Source organism: Muntiacus reevesi, chromosome 3 (assembly GCF_963930625.1).
Source record: "Muntiacus reevesi chromosome 3, mMunRee1.1, whole genome shotgun sequence".
NCBI lineage: Eukaryota > Metazoa > Chordata > Mammalia > Artiodactyla > Cervidae > Muntiacus > Muntiacus reevesi.
This window is the reverse complement of record NC_089251.1, coordinates 41194291-41212561: the sequence shown is the minus strand read 5'-3', so window position 1 is coordinate 41212561 and position 18271 is coordinate 41194291. Positions and strand designations below refer to the sequence as shown.

At 43.4% G+C, this 18271-nt stretch overlaps 1 protein-coding gene across 1 annotated transcript in view; it reads right to left on the bottom strand.

Annotated features, from left to right (window-relative positions):
- SPRED2 (sprouty related EVH1 domain containing 2) overlaps positions 1-18271 on the bottom strand; it is a 121660-nt gene that overhangs the window by 10782 nt on the left and 92607 nt on the right. The window contains exons 4-5 of the mRNA XM_065929043.1: positions 13609-13777; positions 10894-10958 (exon numbers count right to left, since the gene is read on the bottom strand). Of these exons, the coding sequence (XP_065785115.1) occupies positions 10894-10958; positions 13609-13777 (234 nt within the window). The remainder of the gene's footprint in view (positions 1-10893; positions 10959-13608; positions 13778-18271) is intronic.

The window sequence follows — 18271 nt, the reverse complement described above, 5'->3', positions numbered from 1 at the left end:
TTCAGGTGTATAGCAAAGTGACTCAGACACATATATATTTTGTCAGATTATTTTCCATTGCAGGTTATCACAAAATATTGAATATGGTTCCTTGTGCTACAAAGTATATCCTTCTCGCTTATCTATTTTATGTATGGGGGTTATGTTTTTTAACCACCTAAATTTAGTCCTCCTTTTAAAGGGTATACCTTTGACTACATTTTCAAATTTTTCTATGATTATAGAAAAACATGTATTTTGAGTAGTAAGCTTTATGTGGCCTGGTTCTAAAGCCCTCTAACAAGGCAGTAAGACAAGACTTTAATAAGGAAACACAGGAGGCTGAGAAAAGAAAGGGAGGGAGGTGGAAGCAAGAGCCAGAGGGTACCGACATGAAAGAGTGGATGCCGGGAACCTCCAAGTAATAAAAAGAGATGCGACCAGCCTGACCAAGTCCACACTGTAGCAGAAACACTGGTGCAACCATTCATTTTCTTCTTCCTCTTGGGGATGGAGACAAATGGGACGAATGCCACCTCCAGAGAGGCAGGCACACAAGTCCAGCCACCTCATCCTCCCTGTGTCCTCAGGAGTACATGAGCTGTTGTGAACACACAGCACGCGGAGCCGAGCCTGCTCCGAGCAGCTGCTTCTGGAGGGTGACAGGCCTACGTGTTTTGAATAAGGCACAGAAAATAAAGTGAAGACACTGCTTAAGAAGCCAATCTGCGTCATCCAGGAATCATACAGAAACGTTAAGCAAAAATAGTACTTCCCGGAGAGAACTGGGAAACCTTGGCTCCAGGCCAGGTGAGGACGTATGTCTTGGGATAGTTGTTGAAGCTCTGTGGGCCTTTGTCCTCGGGTGTAAAGTAAGGAGTTGCCCTGGATGATCTCCAAGGTTTCTTTGAGTTCTGAAAATTGTGTGTGTGATCCTTCTGTCTTCCTCCTCAGAGCGTTACAGAGGAGTTTGGCTAAGACTATTGCTTAGTTAATGAAGAGTCACAGGATGTATGTCAACTACACCTCAATAAAAAATAAGTCATCGCCACAGGGGAAAGAAAAGCTGCAGGACTGATTCAGATGAATAAAAGCAGGACTCTGCCCTGTTTTATAGATGATTTATTTATTTATTATTTTGGCCTCCTGGCTTGGGGGATCTTAGTTCCCTGACCAGGGATTCTACCTGGGCCCTCTGCAGTGTAAGTGCAGAATCCCAACCACTGGATCACCAGGGAATTCCAGATATTTTGAATTTTTAAAGATGGCTAACTAGGAGTTATGACCCCAATTTGTGTTATTTTTATTGCAGCCTACCACTAAAATATATTTCAGCCACTGATGCCACCAAAGCAATATTCAGTATTCTTCCTATTGCGAGGGTTTCCATTGTATTTACACGCATGAGCATTTGAAAGTAAAAGTGTGAAAGTGTTAGTAGCTCAGTCGTGTCCGAACCTTTGTGACGCCTCATGGACTCTAGCCTGCCAGGCTCCTCTGTCCATGGAATTCTCCAGGTAAGAATATTGGAGTGGGTAGCCATTCCCTTCTCCAGAGGGTCTTCCCAACCCAGGGACTGAACCCTGGTCTCCTGCATTGCAGGCAGATTCTTTCCCGTCTCCACCTTGGATGGCAAGGGGGCACTGATCACATGGAACTCTGCCTCTCAGGAGACAATAAAGTGGATGGATGCAGGTGTCAGGAGGCTGCTAGCTCAGGTGATCTGGGGTTGAACAAAGCAAGCCTTTCCACTCAGTAGCTATTAGAATGGCAAGCCTACCTATGGTCAATCCTTTTTCCCTCTGGTAAACAGGAACTTGTCCCCCATCTGTCAACAGGTCTTTGGGAACAGGTAGCACTAGCTCACCTGTCCTCAGGGCACACACTGGTTCCGGGTGTTCTCTTTCAAAGAGGCAAGTAGAGCAGGAAACCGGGCTGGCTAGCAGGCAGTGTGGGTTTAAGAGGGGCAGCTGGTGGGGGGACAGGATTTGGCTGTGTCCTAGACTCTAAGACATTATCCCATCCAGGACCCAGAGGAAGAAGTGGGCATTTGTCAATTGTGAAACCAAACCAAAAAAAAAACCAACAAAATTCCCACACATTAAAAAAAAAAGCTTTATGTTTCTCAATTTTGAAATTAGGTAGAATATTGACATGAAAGAAAAGGACTCTCAAACCCACAGCTCAGTTTCACTGGCAGGGCTGTGAGCAGGAAGTGGGTTTTGGGTAACCTTGAGCATGTACTCTGCATGAATTAATAAAATGGAAATACTAGTATATTACTATCCACAGCTTAAACAGATGAAATGGTACATGTGTAAACAAAGAAAGACCACAAGCTGGTGGGCTAGCAAAATGCCTCTGTCCTTCCTGAAACTGAGAGAATTTCAAAGCTTTTGTTTGAGCCTTAGACATTTAAATGCTTTAATTTAGCCACTGTAGGTATTACATGTTGAATAAAAGATCCTCCTCTTACTATGCAATGTGAGCTTGATAATTATTGGCATTCAGAAGATAAAGCAGCTCTCATCTGTCTTCTGAGAACCTCCATGCCACCCTATGCAGGGCTGGGTCTCAGCCAGCAGCATTTACGGGACACTGTTCTCTGGTGTCAGTCATAAAGCATAGCTGTTCTTCCCCCCAAAACATTTTTGCTTTTCTTAAGACACCACCATAGATTAGTTTTACTAAACTTTGTAGAATTAATTTATATTTTTAACCTACTCAATCTTTTACTTATTCTCTCCTACCCCATTCTATCCTAGTCCCTTAATTCCAAGGGTAGAAACAACAGTTTTGATCAACTGATCTTCTAAAATGAGACTAGGGCTTTTAGGAGGGCACAGGAGAACCCCACATCACACTGGAGTCAGCTGACGTTTGGAACCAACACACTAGTTGAAAAGTCCATCACTTAGGTGGCTTTTTGGCAATGATGAGAATATGGTATATTTCATATATGTGAAATCTACTGAAACTTATTGAATAAACATTTCCCTTTCTCAACGTTCTCTGAAAGACGGTAAGCAGATTTGGAGTTTGCATTCTAGGTGAACAAAGGATGGAGCTGAGCACAAGTTGCTTCAACTCTTCAAGTCTTGGTTGACTTTATCTGCAGAAATGGAAGTGTCAAAAATGTTTAGAATCCCAGCCTCTCCCCAGCCTCTGAACTCTGCCTAAGTAGAAGTCACACATCCCCTTTCCAGACTCCCCTGGTGGTACGGTGGATAGGAATCCGCCTGCGAATGCAGGAGACGCAGGTTCTATCCCTGGTCTGCAAAGATTCCATGTGTGGAGCAGCTAAGCCCAGGTGCCGCAACTGCTGAACCCTCGAGCTGCAACTACTGAAGCCCATGCACCTAGAACCTGTGCTCTGCAACAAGAGAAGCCACTGCAGTGAGAAGCTGGAGCACTAGACGGAAGAGGAGTCCCCCTAGTCACAACCAGAGAAAGCCCAAGTGCAGCAATGAAGACCCAGTGCAAAGAAAAAAGTTAAAAAATAAATAACTAACCCCACCCCCCCAATCCCCTTAGAAAAACAGAAAACAAACCCCACTTATTACAAAATTGATAGAATTGCCTTTGGATTTCATGTGTGTTGGGGATGGATTAACTGGAAAACAAACTCAAGAAAAGGAAAGTTCTGTGGCATTCTGCACTCTTTTGCTTCTGTAAGTAAAAGCTTGACATTCACAAAATTCCACAAATTTACTTTTTCTACTTAATTAAGAATGAAAATAACCACAAGTTGCAAAGACTCAAAAGCTCACCTAGGACACACACACACACACACACACCCACACACACACCCCCCCCCCCCCCTTCACACTTTGGTTTCAACTACTTGTTCTAGTCATGCTTTAGAAACACCTGGGGTGGGCGGGAGGGGTTGGAGATGTCATTAGGAGCAAGTGCTCGGAATAGCCAGAAAGTAATCAGATGCAGCTGGTGATAAACAGGATGTCACCAATTCAAGCACAGGGCACGAGGAAGAACTACATTTTCCAGTCTCGGCAAACACATGGCTAAAAGTTGATGATGCTGTAATAGACATTTTTCCTACACGAAGGAGGACTGCCTACCTGAGAAATTAAAGGACGATGAGACACTGCAAATAAAACCAGCCTTTCTTAACTGGGTTCTAGGAGAGAATTCCAACCCACACAAGATGCTATGAATGACTCTTCCCGATGCTGCAAAGGACCGTACACAGTGCTATTCCAAGTACACGGAAGAGAAGGTAATTCATTACAGGATGGATGCTGTAAAGCGTGAGGGATCCCTGTGGAGAAAGGCTGCCCAAATCCAATAGCTATACTGAGGTGGGAGAATAAACCTAAACCTTTTTTAGGGGATGCCTTCCTATTGCTATTCTGGGGACTCTGGGGCTCTAACACTCGCTCAGGCTTCAAGTCTGTCATATGGATGTGCCACAGGGGGCACCGATCACATATTTATTCTTATCTCTTCTCCCCTTTCCCCCTTGGGTCTAAGAGAACCCTAAAACTTAACTCTTGTATAAGGATGATGTATAAAAAATAGGACAGCTGAAAAACCATAAACATAATTATTCAACAGAGGAAGAGAAAATGGCAGTGATGAACGGGAAAGCTGAGGAGATGGTGTTCACTGCTCCTCTGTTGTGAACTAGCTGTGTCATCTCAGGCGAGTCCTCCATCTGACACGGAGTGGCTTCCACAACTGTGTCTATAAAATGAGGCCAATCTCACTTTGCCAGAAGGAAGGAGGCTGACTTATCTGATGTGAACTCAAAATCCCTTTCAATTCCAAGACCTAGAATTCTGAGGAGCTGGCGTGTCTACAGCTGTTCTTGCCTCCCCACAAGCCGAACTTTCCAGCTAACTCTCGTCAGTTCTCCTACTTCTCATGTGCCGTTAGGACACAGCGCTTCCTAACACAAGGCAGAAAAAACAGCCGGGAGGAGTAGAACCCTGAGAGCACAGAACTCAACCTCTGCAGGGTATCTTCAGTCTCTTTAGCCCCCAGAAGGGGAAATCAGGGCTTCCGTAGCTCATCAGGATTACTGCATTCCCCCTTCTCCCTTGACTACATGCCCCCCCTTTCCTAAGAAACCCCCCTCTCATTTTCCTTTTTCAAAAAGTCTCAGAATGGCTATCATCAAAAAATCTACAAACAATAAATGCTGGAGAGGGTGTGGAGAAAAGTGAACCTTTCTGTACTGTTGATGGGAATGTAAATTGATACAGCTACGACGGCAATTCCTTAAAAAACTAATAAAACTACCATATGACCCAGGAATCCCACCTCTCAGCATATACCCTCAGAAAACAATAGCTGAAAAAGACACGCGTACCCCAGTGTTCACTGCAGTACCGTTTACAATAGTTAGGACACGGAAGCAACCTACATGTCCATCGACAGATGAATGGATAAAGAAGCTGTGGTACATATACATGACGAAATATTACTCAGCCGTAAAAAGGAACACAGTTGAGTCAGTTAAAGTGAGGTGGATGAACCAAGAGCCTGTTATACAGACTGAAGCAAGTCAGAAAGAGAAAAACAAATACTGTATATTAATGCATATATATGGAATCTAGATATATGGTACTGAGGAACCCATTTACAAGGCAGGAATAGATACAGAGACACAGAGAACAGACTTGTGGACACAGCGGGGAGAGGAAAGGGTGGGACGAACTGCGAGAGTAGCGCTGAAACATATTATCACCATATGTAAAACAGACAGCTAGTGGGAAGCTGCTCTCTAACACAGGGAGCTCAAGCCAAAGCTCTGTGACAGCCTAGAGGGGTGGGAGCGAGGTTCAAGGGGGAAGGGACATATGTATACTTCTGGCTGATTCATGATGTTACAAAGCAATTATCCTCCAATTAAAAATAAAATCAGTACATGTGTATCATTTAATATCTCAAAGAGCAATCTTGCTCCTCTCCAAGTGAGGCAAGTGAGACAGCTTCTCAAGCCCCAGAGAAATAAACCCAATTCTTGTGGTTCTTTCTTCCTGCATTTCTCTCAATCTTTTCAATGGCATCTTATTATACTCCTCGTTCTTGATTTGCAGATTTGGATATTATTTAAGACCTTCTTATTATGGAAGATGAGGACTTAGCTATTTTACACACCCCCAAGTATCTTTCTATAAAGCAAATATTTCCCTAATCCCCCAGCTTTAGAGCCAGAATCCAGCCACTCAGCACAATGACAGCTGAAGCACCGACAGCACTTGACCACAGATTCCCAGTGAGCCTGTTCTGGAAGTCCATGTACCCTGCAGCTGCATTCTCCCAAGATCGTGTTAAAATTCTCCCTGTCTAGCTATGAAGATGCTAATAACATTCAGAAGTGATTTTAGAGCTCTGTGGCAGTAAATAAACCACCAGGCTTCAATGGATCAAAGCCTACAAAATAGGAATTTAGAAAATTGTTCATGAAATGACCATAAAACCCAGAGCCTTTCTAGTTCTATACAGTCCATTTTCTCCACTCATTCTCTCCCCATCTCCGTTGAGCCCGTTCCCCAAGGGCTCCAAACCCTCTGGCCCCAGAGGCTTCGACTGAAGGGATCTGGGTGAAGTCAGCCCCAGGCTGGGGAGCAAATCAGCTTGGTCCCTCTGAGGCACCACACTGCTCATCCCTCGAGTTCATGGGGGCCTTCTCCACAAGATACACTAGAGCACATTTCCCTCACAAGACAAAAGCAATGAGAGGGAACAGAATTGAGGGTCTTTCTATGCCATCCCTCTCAAGGATCCCTGGTTCTGAAGAGAGAAAGCTGTCTGCCAGGGGCATGGACGGGAGTATGCTGACTCTCGGCGATGCCTCCAAATGCCCACTGCAGACCACTAGCCTTTGTTGTCATTGCTTTATATTCTTTGCATGACTCATAAATCTGCATCATGTGACTCAGGCATTGGAATCCATGCCCCACCCCACCCCACCCCTGTCCATATTTAATGCCTGGCCAGCTAGGTATTTGGATGGATCACAGTAACTGAGGTCTGCCAGGGAGGAGCGATGACGGGGCTGGATGGGAGGTGACAAGAGCATTAACAGCCAAAGGGTGAGACTGAGTGATGATGCTCAAACCTCACCTCTGAGTTGTGGACGCAACAGAAAACATGGCAAGAAAAATATGACATAAAGCTACTGAGAATCCCTCAAAGCCACCACTTGAAATGGCAACCCACTTCAGTATTGCCTGGGAAATGCCATGGACAGAGGAGCCTGGCAGGCTATAGTCCATGGGGTTGCAATGAGTTGGACATGACTGAAGCGACTAAGTATGCAGGATAACAAGCCAATGAACACTTTGGCCACCTGATGCAAAGAGCCGACCCACTGGAACACATGGATACTGTTATATGTTGGAGGATGATGTGGAGGAGGGGGCAACCCCCCACCCCCCTCCCAGGGGAGAAACTGTTGGGCTTGGGTGCTCAAAAAGCATGGGCTGATGCTTTTTGAAAGCCAACTCTTTCCCTGATATTGGGAAAGACTGAAGGCAAGAGGAGAAGGGGGCGGCAGAGGATGAAATGATTAGATAGTATCACTGACTCAATGGGCATTAGTTTGAGCAAACTCTTGGAGATAGTGAAGGCCAGCGAAGTCTGATGTGTTGCAGTCCATGGGGTTGCAAACTGCTGGACATGACTTAGTGACTGAACAACAACAATGAATAAAATATGAAACTGTGATTGTTGCACAGTATATTGGGGTTCAGATCACCCATTTATTGAGCACCTATACAGCCAAGCTTTATAGGGTTGCAGAGACTATAATGATGAATAACCTGCTTTGAGCTAAGTAAAGTCACTCGTTCAGCAGATAAAACGTGAAAGTCAAAAAAGAGGTAGGCTTTTAAGTAGCAAGAGAGGGATAAACAAGAATGCGATAGGATTTGAAAGAAGAGAAAACAATCATAATTGGTTGAGGGTGAAACAGTAAGACACATGGATGGATAAACAGTCCAAGACCCAGAAAATAAGAGCAGTTGCTAATCTGGAGTCTCATGGTGGCTCCGTCGGCAAAGATGTGGACACACACCAGGCTGGTGGCAGGAGGGGCGTGGGAGGACTGTAAAGGCAACTAACAATGCATGGACAGTTACATGTGTGTCTGCACATGCCTGCACACATTCTAAGCTGGATGCTAATCTCACATGGAGGCCTTTCAACATGGTTCTACTATCCTAAGAAGTTGGGGGGACAGGTTGGTTTAAGGGCTGGTAGTCAGGAAACTGTGAGCAGAGACAGTCCATGCTTTTTGCGCACCTAAGCCCAACAATTTCTCCACCGGGGGGGCGGAGGGGGGGTGGTTTGGGCTTGCCCCCTCCTCCACATCATCCTCCAACATGTAACATGCATCCATGTGTTGTTCAGTGTCCTATTTTCCTCCTGGTCCCAGGGAATGCCTTGAAATAGAGAGAAACCCTTGGCTCCAGCAGCACAAACAGATCTCCTCCTGGTTCCTAAGTTATGCCTCTGAAGGTTTTCTCCTATACACACTGGTCTCTTAGAAATTCTCCTTCTGGCTTATCCTAAGTTGTAAGAGAGTCTATCACCATTTATGCTCTTTCTAATCATCTGTCTTACCAATATCAGTTTTAGAATGCAAACCTTGGGAAGCCGTAGCCTCTCTCGGAGTTAATCTGGCTGCCCACTTCCACGGCTCCAGCTTTGAGAGACATCCCTGACTTCTTAGGACAAAAAGTCTCACGACAGGGAACTTGCGAACAAACAGGAAACCTGGTGCGTCAGCCCCTGACGACCCTCCCATTCTCACAGGGGACACTGCTGATGGTCACTGGCCTCATGGCTGGGCTTGTCTTGGGGAAGGGAGGTACTGTTATTAAGAGGCCCCTGTGCGTAAACCAGTGGAATGAAGGTAAGGGGTGTGTACGGCAGGGCCCAGAGGGAATACAACAAAGTTGTGCTTCTCCGCCGTGAGTTTCCAAGTGCCTGGAAACAGCGGGGCGGTTCCTACACGTCGTCCTTCCAGGCGTTCGGCATTACCCAGAACAGCACACCGATTCCCTGTGGATTAAAGGACAAAGCCAGCAGGGATGCCGGCTTCTGTGGCCCCGGTCCCTCTCGCCCGCTCCTGCTTCCATAAATCACGCTGGCAGGTAGCTGGGAAGCAGCTGTGGATGACAGCGTTGCTCTGGAGCACAGGAAGCCACCTTTTAACCCGCCTGCTGTTGTTTGTCTCTCAAACGTGACAAAGGAACAGATGTAAGCAACATGCCAACTGTTGAGATGATCTGTTCGGAGCGCTATAGGAAGCCTGCTCAGAGTGCATCACACCAGCCGCTCCACAGAGGCACAACTGAGTTCATTTCCCGACACTCACCACCCCCCCCCAACCGCCACTGACAAGCACTCTCTGCTCATGTCAGGCTGGGGTCTGCAATGCCTAGACAACTCACCACGTACAGCCCTGCTGCCACCTTCACCCCCGCCTCGAAGCCCCTTCCCAAACCCTGTTCCAACACCACCAAAGTCCAGTCTAGCCTCAGCACCCAGCGCCTCTTCTCTGACCCCCATGCTCCATCCTGGGCCAGAGCGTTTAACAGTCTGTGATGGTTTCTAAGCCTCTCACAGGGCCATATCCTCCCTGTCCAAACCATCCAGTTACCTCCATGAGGGATGGAGCTGGGTTCACCCACCTCTGTCTTCCCAGAGTTGCGTTTTTCAAATCACTAGTTGTAGAATGAATGGGTCAGGAATCATGTTTACAGAGTTGCAATTAATATTTAAAATACTAAATTAAAAAAAAAACAGCTTATAAAAGACACTTTTGGGACAACTAAGGAGTTATTGGGGAACTATTAGAGGATATTATGAAATTCCTATTAATTTTCTTAGGTCCAGTATGATGTTGTGTAGAATATCTTATTTTTTAAGAGATGCATGCTCAAGTATTTAGAGGTGACTTACTTTCAACTGGATCAACAGAAAAAATACCTGTGTGCAAGCTGACACATATGCAGAGATAAACCCAGCAGGGTAAAATGTTATCACTGCTGACTCTAGATAAAGAGTATATAGGCTTTTACTGTACTAGTCTTTAAATTTTCCTGTGTGCCTGAAGAGTTTAATAATGAAACAGAAGAAAATGAAAAAGAAGAGAAAAAGATCAGAATGCAGGGCATGAAATATGATCTGGTTCGGGGTGTCTACTGGATGTGTATCCTAGGTTACAGTTTAAATGTATTTCCTCCTTTGCGTCAAGGCCAAGACTCTGAAATACTGCCCTACAGTTCCTCACTGTTCCAAGCACAGAGCAGGTGCACTCTGAACTGTTTAACTTCTAGAAGCACAGAATTTTAGTGAAGGGGCAAGCTGAGAACTCATTTATTCTCCAGTTACATCCCATTAACGCCAGCTATGTCAAAATATCCAAGCCATTTCCTGCCTTAGCACATTTGGCTCTAACCTCAACTCAGCCTTCAGGACTCTTATCAGATGTTTAATTACTCATCAGGAAGGCTGCTCCCCTGCCCCCTCCATGCCAGGGAGGTGGTTAGTGGAAGACTTCAAAAGTAGGGCGCCAGTTGTCCCAGTGTGCTGGGGATTGAAGCATGTCTTTGTGGGACTAAGGACTTTCAGCGCTAAAATTAGGACAGTCCCAGGCAAACCAGGATGGCTATTCACCCCAAACGTGAAGGAAGACTGGGAGAGGGCCTTGGACAGATCCAGGAGAGCTTGACACCATATGCCTTGTAGCATCAAGGGAACATGAGGGGCTAGAGCAAATCCAGGGCAGTGAAATTACGATGAGACAGAGATCTCCCTGACAACATCCCAACAGCAACAGCAAATGCCAAATTGCCAAGTGTCTCTCATGCCCCTAAACAGAACCTCTGATTATTCACCAACTCATGTGGAAAGAAAAAGACCATGGGAACTTACTGTAAAAACGTCATCATCACCAAGCTCAGCCTCATTGTGGATGGTGGAAGATGATGTTGTTGAGCCTAAAAAAGACACAAAAACCACGAAAAAGTGTTTCCAAAGAGGATAAGTCAAAGCCAGTCATTTAAAGAAACCACATCCTAGTCCTTTCACATGTAGATCGCCAGCAGAAATGTTACTTGGGAATTAAATGCTTTAAGTTTTAAATATAATTTATTAATTCATTTACGGCTGCACTGGGTCTTTTTTACTACATGTGGGCTTCCTCTAGCTGTGGCAAGCAGGGGCCTATTCTTGGTTGCGATGCATGGGCTTCTCACTGTGGTGGCTTTTCCTGTGCAGCACACACTCTAGGTGCATGGGCTTCAGTAGTTGTGGTGCTTGGGCTCAGACGCTCCATGGCATGTGGAATCTTCCCGGACCAGGGATAGAACCCGTGTCCCTTGCATTATCGGGCACATTCTTAACCACTGTACCACTAGCGAAGTCCTTACATACTTTTAACTTGCTCTTCTTTAATTGATTCTAGACAGCATATTCCCTAAATGAACTTTGCTTACTGTTGTTTCCAAATCGATCCCTGAAACGTCCTCACTGATCCGTGGAGAGCAACCACAGAGGCACCCAGGAGGTGGTGCTCAGAGGGCCTACCCACGGCTCTGCAGGACGTGCACCATTCCCTCCGCCAGTGACCCCTGCCTCCACTGTGTAGTGGGAAAAGCACTGGACGGAGGACCCCAGGTTAGACCTGCCACAATCGCACTGTGAAACTGGACTTAGATCTCTGGGCTTTTCATTTACCCTCAAAGGGACGTGACTAAATAGCTAGAATGGTCGCCTCCTCTTCTGAAATATAGATACTATACACCTCAGACTGTGGGAGAAGCCACCTTCTAAACTGATACCTGGGCAAAAAGGTTTTTTTCTTGCAATACTGGCAGTGAGTTTGCAGGTCAACATTTAGGAAAATGTCAAAAAAAAGAAAACCAGTTTATTTTCAGGGAATGAAATGGTTATTTACAGTTCAACTGATTTATTTGTTCATTTCTTTCTTTATTCCGGTAGGCAAATCATGTAACTTCTTCCTTTCCCCTCCTAATAGCACCCCATTTACGTGGATCAAATTAACTAACCCTGTTAATGGCCAAAAAGGGAAACCATACTTAAATGTGCATAAGTGATAGATTACCAAAAGAGAAATTCAGTCTATATCATCTCCTTTTTCTTGGCTAGGCCTTATGAAATGCACATTTAGAAAGTATTTTGCTATTACATAAAACTGAACTCAAAAGACTTGCTCAGAAAGGGATGAGAAATATTTAAATTCCCAATGAAGGCTCACAGGAGGCAAAACAAGTCCCATAATACCCTGTGTGCAGTTCCTATTGTTCTTTGAGACTCTTAGATCGCTACTATTTGAGTCACTCTAGTCCATCAATGTTTAAGGCAAGTTTGATAGAACAGAGCTAGGTAGAATGCATGAGAAAAAATTAAAAGTAAGAGAACCAAATTTTGTGTGTGGCTTCAGGGATTAAGCTCATGGACACAGTACAAACTTCTCTCAGTAAGACAGGAGTGGGCTTCCCTGATGGCCCAGAGGCCAAGACTCTGTGCCCCCACTGCAGGCGGGCCGGGTTTGATCCCTGGTAAGGGAACTAGATCCCACAAGCTGCAACTAAAGATTTCACATGCTGTAACTAAGACACAACACAGCCAAATAAATAAATTAAAAGAAAATAATACAGGAGCTATTTTCTCATCTAAACATTTAAAAGCTATGTTTAATAATAAGATTTTAAATATTATCCACTTGTGTCAGGCTTCTGGTGTAAACACTGGTTTCTACTCATTTTGTCCACCCCCGTGGTTGTAGGTCTCAGATTCATTGTTCCAGCTAGAATTGTCTCTCTGATGATTTTAAGAGATTTTTTTTTCTTTTGAGATCTGCTTTTCTCTCTTCCCCCAAATAAAGAAAATGACTTTAGAAAACATTTTTCTCTTATACACATGAAATAGATATTCTTCTGTGATTAATCTAACCAAATTCTGAATATGGCTTTACTATGTCTTGCTTGATATTTCTTTGTTCACAGGTTGGCTAGGACATCTTAAAACCTCTGATTTGATAACTGAATGTGTTGAAATGGAGAATTTGTGTGTTTGCATCCCTGGACACTAGAAAAGCCCCTGAGAACTGACTGCCCAAGAGCCTTTCAGTCCATGATTAAATGCCACACAGCGTCTACCAGCTGCTCACTCACAGACTAAGGAGTCACAGATTCCTTCTTTCCAGTCGCAGCTGTACCCCTGGGCCCTCATTACACAATAGTGGGAAGGCCTAGAGCCTCTTCTGGGCCCATTAGAATCCATTCTCCACCTCTGGACCAAGACAGGTTGCACCCAAGTTTTTTTCTCAGGAAAAGGTGAAATATATCAAAAAGTCATTTACATGGACATCTAGAACTTATCTTTCCAGAGCAGTCTAAAAACCAGTTGGAATCCCTCATTATTCTGAAATCCATCTCCTTCTCCACTGCACTGTCACTTACAATATTTTTCTCTTTGGATGTTCCTAAAGTTTTGGCCTCTACCAACCTGGCCCCCAACCCTCCTGCAAATAATCCACAAATATGTGATGGCAGACAATTGGAATTAAAAAGAACCTGGAAACTTCCCACAGCCCCACTGAGAATGCAGTGATAAATTCAATACCTTCTATTAGGTCTTCGATTGCTTTCCTCACTCCCCTGTCAAAGGCTCGAGCATCAGCAGGGCTTTGGAAAGTAAGTCCAAACTTCCTATTGTCGACCTTCCAATGATGAAAGGTTGGGTTGGCTTTGGTGTAGACCAAGTCCTTTCTCACATAGCATTCCAATACCACCTGGAGGATTGAAATACACAGGTGGGTTACTTTTTAAATAGTCATGATGGTGTCTGGTTACAAAAATCTAACTAGGAATGACTGTTTTTGATGGCAACTGATGAAAACCCTCCCCTCTGCCTTCATGCATCTGTGAAGGCTTCTTAGAGGAAGGCTTTGCCTGCCTCTGTTGAGCATCCACTCCTTGCTGCTCCCCCCACCTCCCCCTTGGTGGTCCTTGCTGTATTGCTCAGATCCTTAACCATGCTCTACATTTTACTCATTTTCCTTTCTCCAGCCCCTAGCTGGGGGTGGAGGGGTGGAGTGGGATAGGGTGGAACTCTAAGCTGAGGCCCAGTCTTGGGATTTTGCTCTATTCTAGGTTGACTGCTTTCCATCTGGGCCTTTGTATTCATGACTCTCAATCCTCCTTCTCCCGTCCTAATGCTGTTTCTGAGTGACCTCAAATTCAACAAGCTGAGAAAATAACTAACCTGCTCTGAAACTGCTGCCCTTAGTTCCCTAAGCCAACTTCTCATCTAGCAAAGCCAACCTCTGTTAATTTTCTCCGGCTCGAATCTCCATGGTTTCCTTTTGCCTCTTCTGCTTGTTCTATCCTCTGTATATGTTAAACACTAATTACATTTCATTTTCCCTTCAGTATATTTTGTATCAACCCTGGTTCAATTGCTACCACCCTGATCTAAGGTCTCTAATAAACCTTTTATCTGGATTGTTAGAACATTCTCCAAATTTCTAGAAATCTAGTCTCAGAACTGCCTTTTCACTAGGCTATGACTTGGAGGAGATTATCTCAGACCTTCGATCTTTTTATCTCTAAAGCGGAAATAACACCATTGATAACCCATTATCGATGAGAACACATACACGAACAGGCTCTGAAAACATTGGACAGTGAGAAACCTAAAGGCCTGCACACACTTCCCAGGATATTGCATCATGTTTTTTACTCTTTCACTTCAGTTTTTATCACCTTCACAATTTAGTACTTGATTTCATATTATCTTCTAAGAGTTTCATGTGCTTTAAGTCTTGGTCCTTTAACTAGACTGTAAAAAGATCAAGATGTCTTATAAAATAACTCCCTCTGTGTACAGAGTGCTACTGCTGGCAAAGATATCAGAGTTCAATATTACAGAATAAGAGAGGCATTGAAATCATGTGAATGTAAACTCCATTCTTTATTCATAGATAGCTCCAAAATATCAACAATATTTATTTCTATAGTTTCATTATGTATATATCAAAATGATTTCACTAAGCTTTACCAGCTTTGATCTTGTTCAGCATTTAATGAGTTCTACATTTAATGAAATGAGATACTATTAGTTTTAGACTAAGTGAGTAAAATTAATAAAAATTAGAGAATATCTTCAAATGAATAAAATTTCAAGAATACATCTAAGCAAACAGAAATTAAGCATTGCCTAATAAATGTTCTCTAACTTAACAGATGAGAATAATAGTCAAACTGGTCTATCCAAGCATTGCAAGCAGTTAACTTTATTCCATTGTGGTGAAGGAAGGCAATGGTCCCCTCACACAATTCTATTTATGATTAAATTGCTTATTATGGCCATTTTCCCCTAAGAATAGCGCAATGATTAAATGTCAGCCCAGCCCCATTCCAAATTGGGGAAATCCAAATAACCAAGGCTTTAGCTAACAAATGTTATCTATTTTAGAATTTAATAGTCTCAATGCAAAATCTCAAAATAAACTTTTTTGTAAAAACAAACATTTCCAGTTTCTCCATATTTTTATGGCAAAAAAATTAGTCTTTGGTCGACATTTTCTGAGTTTAAGATTATTCCAAAGATACATTTTCCTAGAGAAGTGTAATAAATTCTTAGAAAAGTAAAGTTTAGCCACCTAAATTATGTGGGATGAGGGATGGAGAGGAGACCAGATACCATCTCTTTATCCTCTTAATTTTTTTATCCTCTTCAACAAAATTATATCATTATATATCTATGTAAGTTAAATGACAAAAATGATGACATTCAAATGCTATAATGTTCATAACAGGTATAACCCCTTAGTGAAGTTTTGGCATAATAGGTATTAATCCTCTAAAATGAAGTTTGGGAATTTGACTAAAACTTGAGAAAGGCTTTTAAAAATGGCTTTTAAAATGAGATGCATGGGGAGAAAAATAAGTGATTATATATTCTTGTTGAAGATATTTCATCCCTCATTTGAAGGTATTAACATTCTCAGAGTGGTACATACTATTGCCTTCTGAACTGTATCTGTTGCATTTGACAATAAAAAATTACATTCATCTTCACCTGAGTTCACAGAGTTGGCTTTATTTTGGAGCATCTGCTTTCATTAAAGTCTAAGCACATGCAGAAAATGCAAATACAGTTCCTAATAAGCACTCTTGGATGGAAGAGAGGTTTTTAACAAAATTTCTTTGTCTTGTTCCTTCCAGCAAATACCATTTTGCTGTTTCACAATCCATGATGAAAGCAAATAACCTTCCAGGTGATGAACCAAAGAATACATTTTGTGAAACTTGTGGTCATTTAGTTGGATTAAAATGAAATAGTCAGTGGTGTTCCTTAATTTTTTTCTTCCATTTTTTAAAACCATACCAGCCTGTGAAGCAGAGAAGAAAATGGCAACCCATTCCAGTATTCTTGCCTAGAGAATCCTGTGGACAGAGGAGCCTGGTGGGCTACCATCTATGGGGTCGCACAGAATCAGAGATGACTGAAGCGACTTAGCATGCATGCATGCATGGGAGAAGGAAATAGCAACCAACTCTAGTGTTGCTGCCTGGAGAATCCCAGGGACAGAGGAGCCTGGTGGGCTACCGTCTATGGGGTCACACAGAGTTGGACACAACTGAAGCGACTTAGCAGCAGCAGCAGCAGCCTGTGAAGGGGCCTTCCCAGGTGGCGCTAGTGGTAAAGAACCTGCCTGCCAGTTCAGGAGACACAGGAAACATGGGTTCGATCCCTGGGTCAGGAAGATCCCCTGGAGAAGGGCATGGCAACCCACTCCAGTATTCTTGCCTAGAGAATCCCATGGACAGAGGAGCCTGGAGGGCCACACTCTACAGGGTCTCAAAAAGAAATGCATACTAAAGAAGGTTCAATATAGTGGAGTCCATGAAGGTTCCATTCTTGCTCAGCTGTCTGTCCCCTCCACACCTCTCTATCTCCAGGGCTGCCCACTGACAGTACGGGCACTACCTAAGTTCCCTCCCTGCAGTTTCTTTATGTATTCACATAAGTCTGTGTGAGTCTGTTTAAATGTAGCCATACCTATACACTGGTCTTCAACTTGCCTTTTCTTCAAAAACATGTCTCAGAGACACAGGAAGGTAAAAAAGGGCTCTGTTTAGTGGCTGCGTAATATTCCTCAGAAGAGATACATGAGAATTGTTCTGCCATTCTCCATATTAATGGGCATTCACGGTCATTTCTAACTGGTCACTTTTAAAGACAATGCTGAAATGAACATTCTTGAACATGTTCTTAAAGTTTGGTATTTGGGCTCTTGGGAGCCTTCCCTCTACAACCCCAGGTCCTTTTAGGGGGTTCAGGATGGCAGAACTATTTTCATATGTTAATGCAATTTTTGCTTTTTCATTGGGCTGCCAGCCCTGCTAATGCTGCAAAAGGAACGGTGGGTAAAACTGCTGTGCTGAGGCTCAATCAAGGCGTGGCCGTGGCACCAAACATCCAAAGCCACTGGATTCACCACTGGCACACACAGTGGGAAAAAAGCCAGTTTTACGTAGGGTTGTCCTTGATGAAGCAGTTAAAAACGACTGAAATCTTGACCCATGAATACACATCTTTCATTTTGTGTGATGAAATGGATGTACATGTAACTGGGTTCTCCTGTCTGTGTCCACACTTGATCTGCTGTAATATGTTGCTGTGGTTGAAGTACAAGAAGAAACTCTGGCTTTGCACAAATGCATAGTTGGAAGAGTATCCCTCACAGCCTCTTTACTTCCGCTGCATATGGAAGAATGATGACTGTCTCAAGGAAAAACGTGAGTAACTGTTGCCGTTGAGAGCTGAACTAACTGCTTTTCTCATGGATCATCAGGTTTACTTGCAAGAACAACCTACAGATGAACTATGGTTATTCAGACTTGGGTACTTTTTTTGAAGATGAACACAGTGAGCCTGTCACCTCAAGGAAAGCAAGGATATATTTGTTGACAATAATAAAATTTGAACTTTCAAGTGAAAATTAGAATTTTGGACAGCTTGTCAATACTTAAAAAGACTTTTCTAATGACACTAGTGGTAATATTAAGAAATGTGATTTTTTTTTTTTATACTGTAGAATTAAGTGTATCAACATTTGGAAGATCTGTGTAACTCAGTAAACCATTATTTTCCAAATGACCCATGCATGATGTTATAAAATCAGGAATGAGTAAAAGATTGATGCAAAGAGAAAGGTAAATCAGTGGATTTTAATGTAATTAGTCTGTAAAGGTTTCAGAGTCCACATTTAACAAAC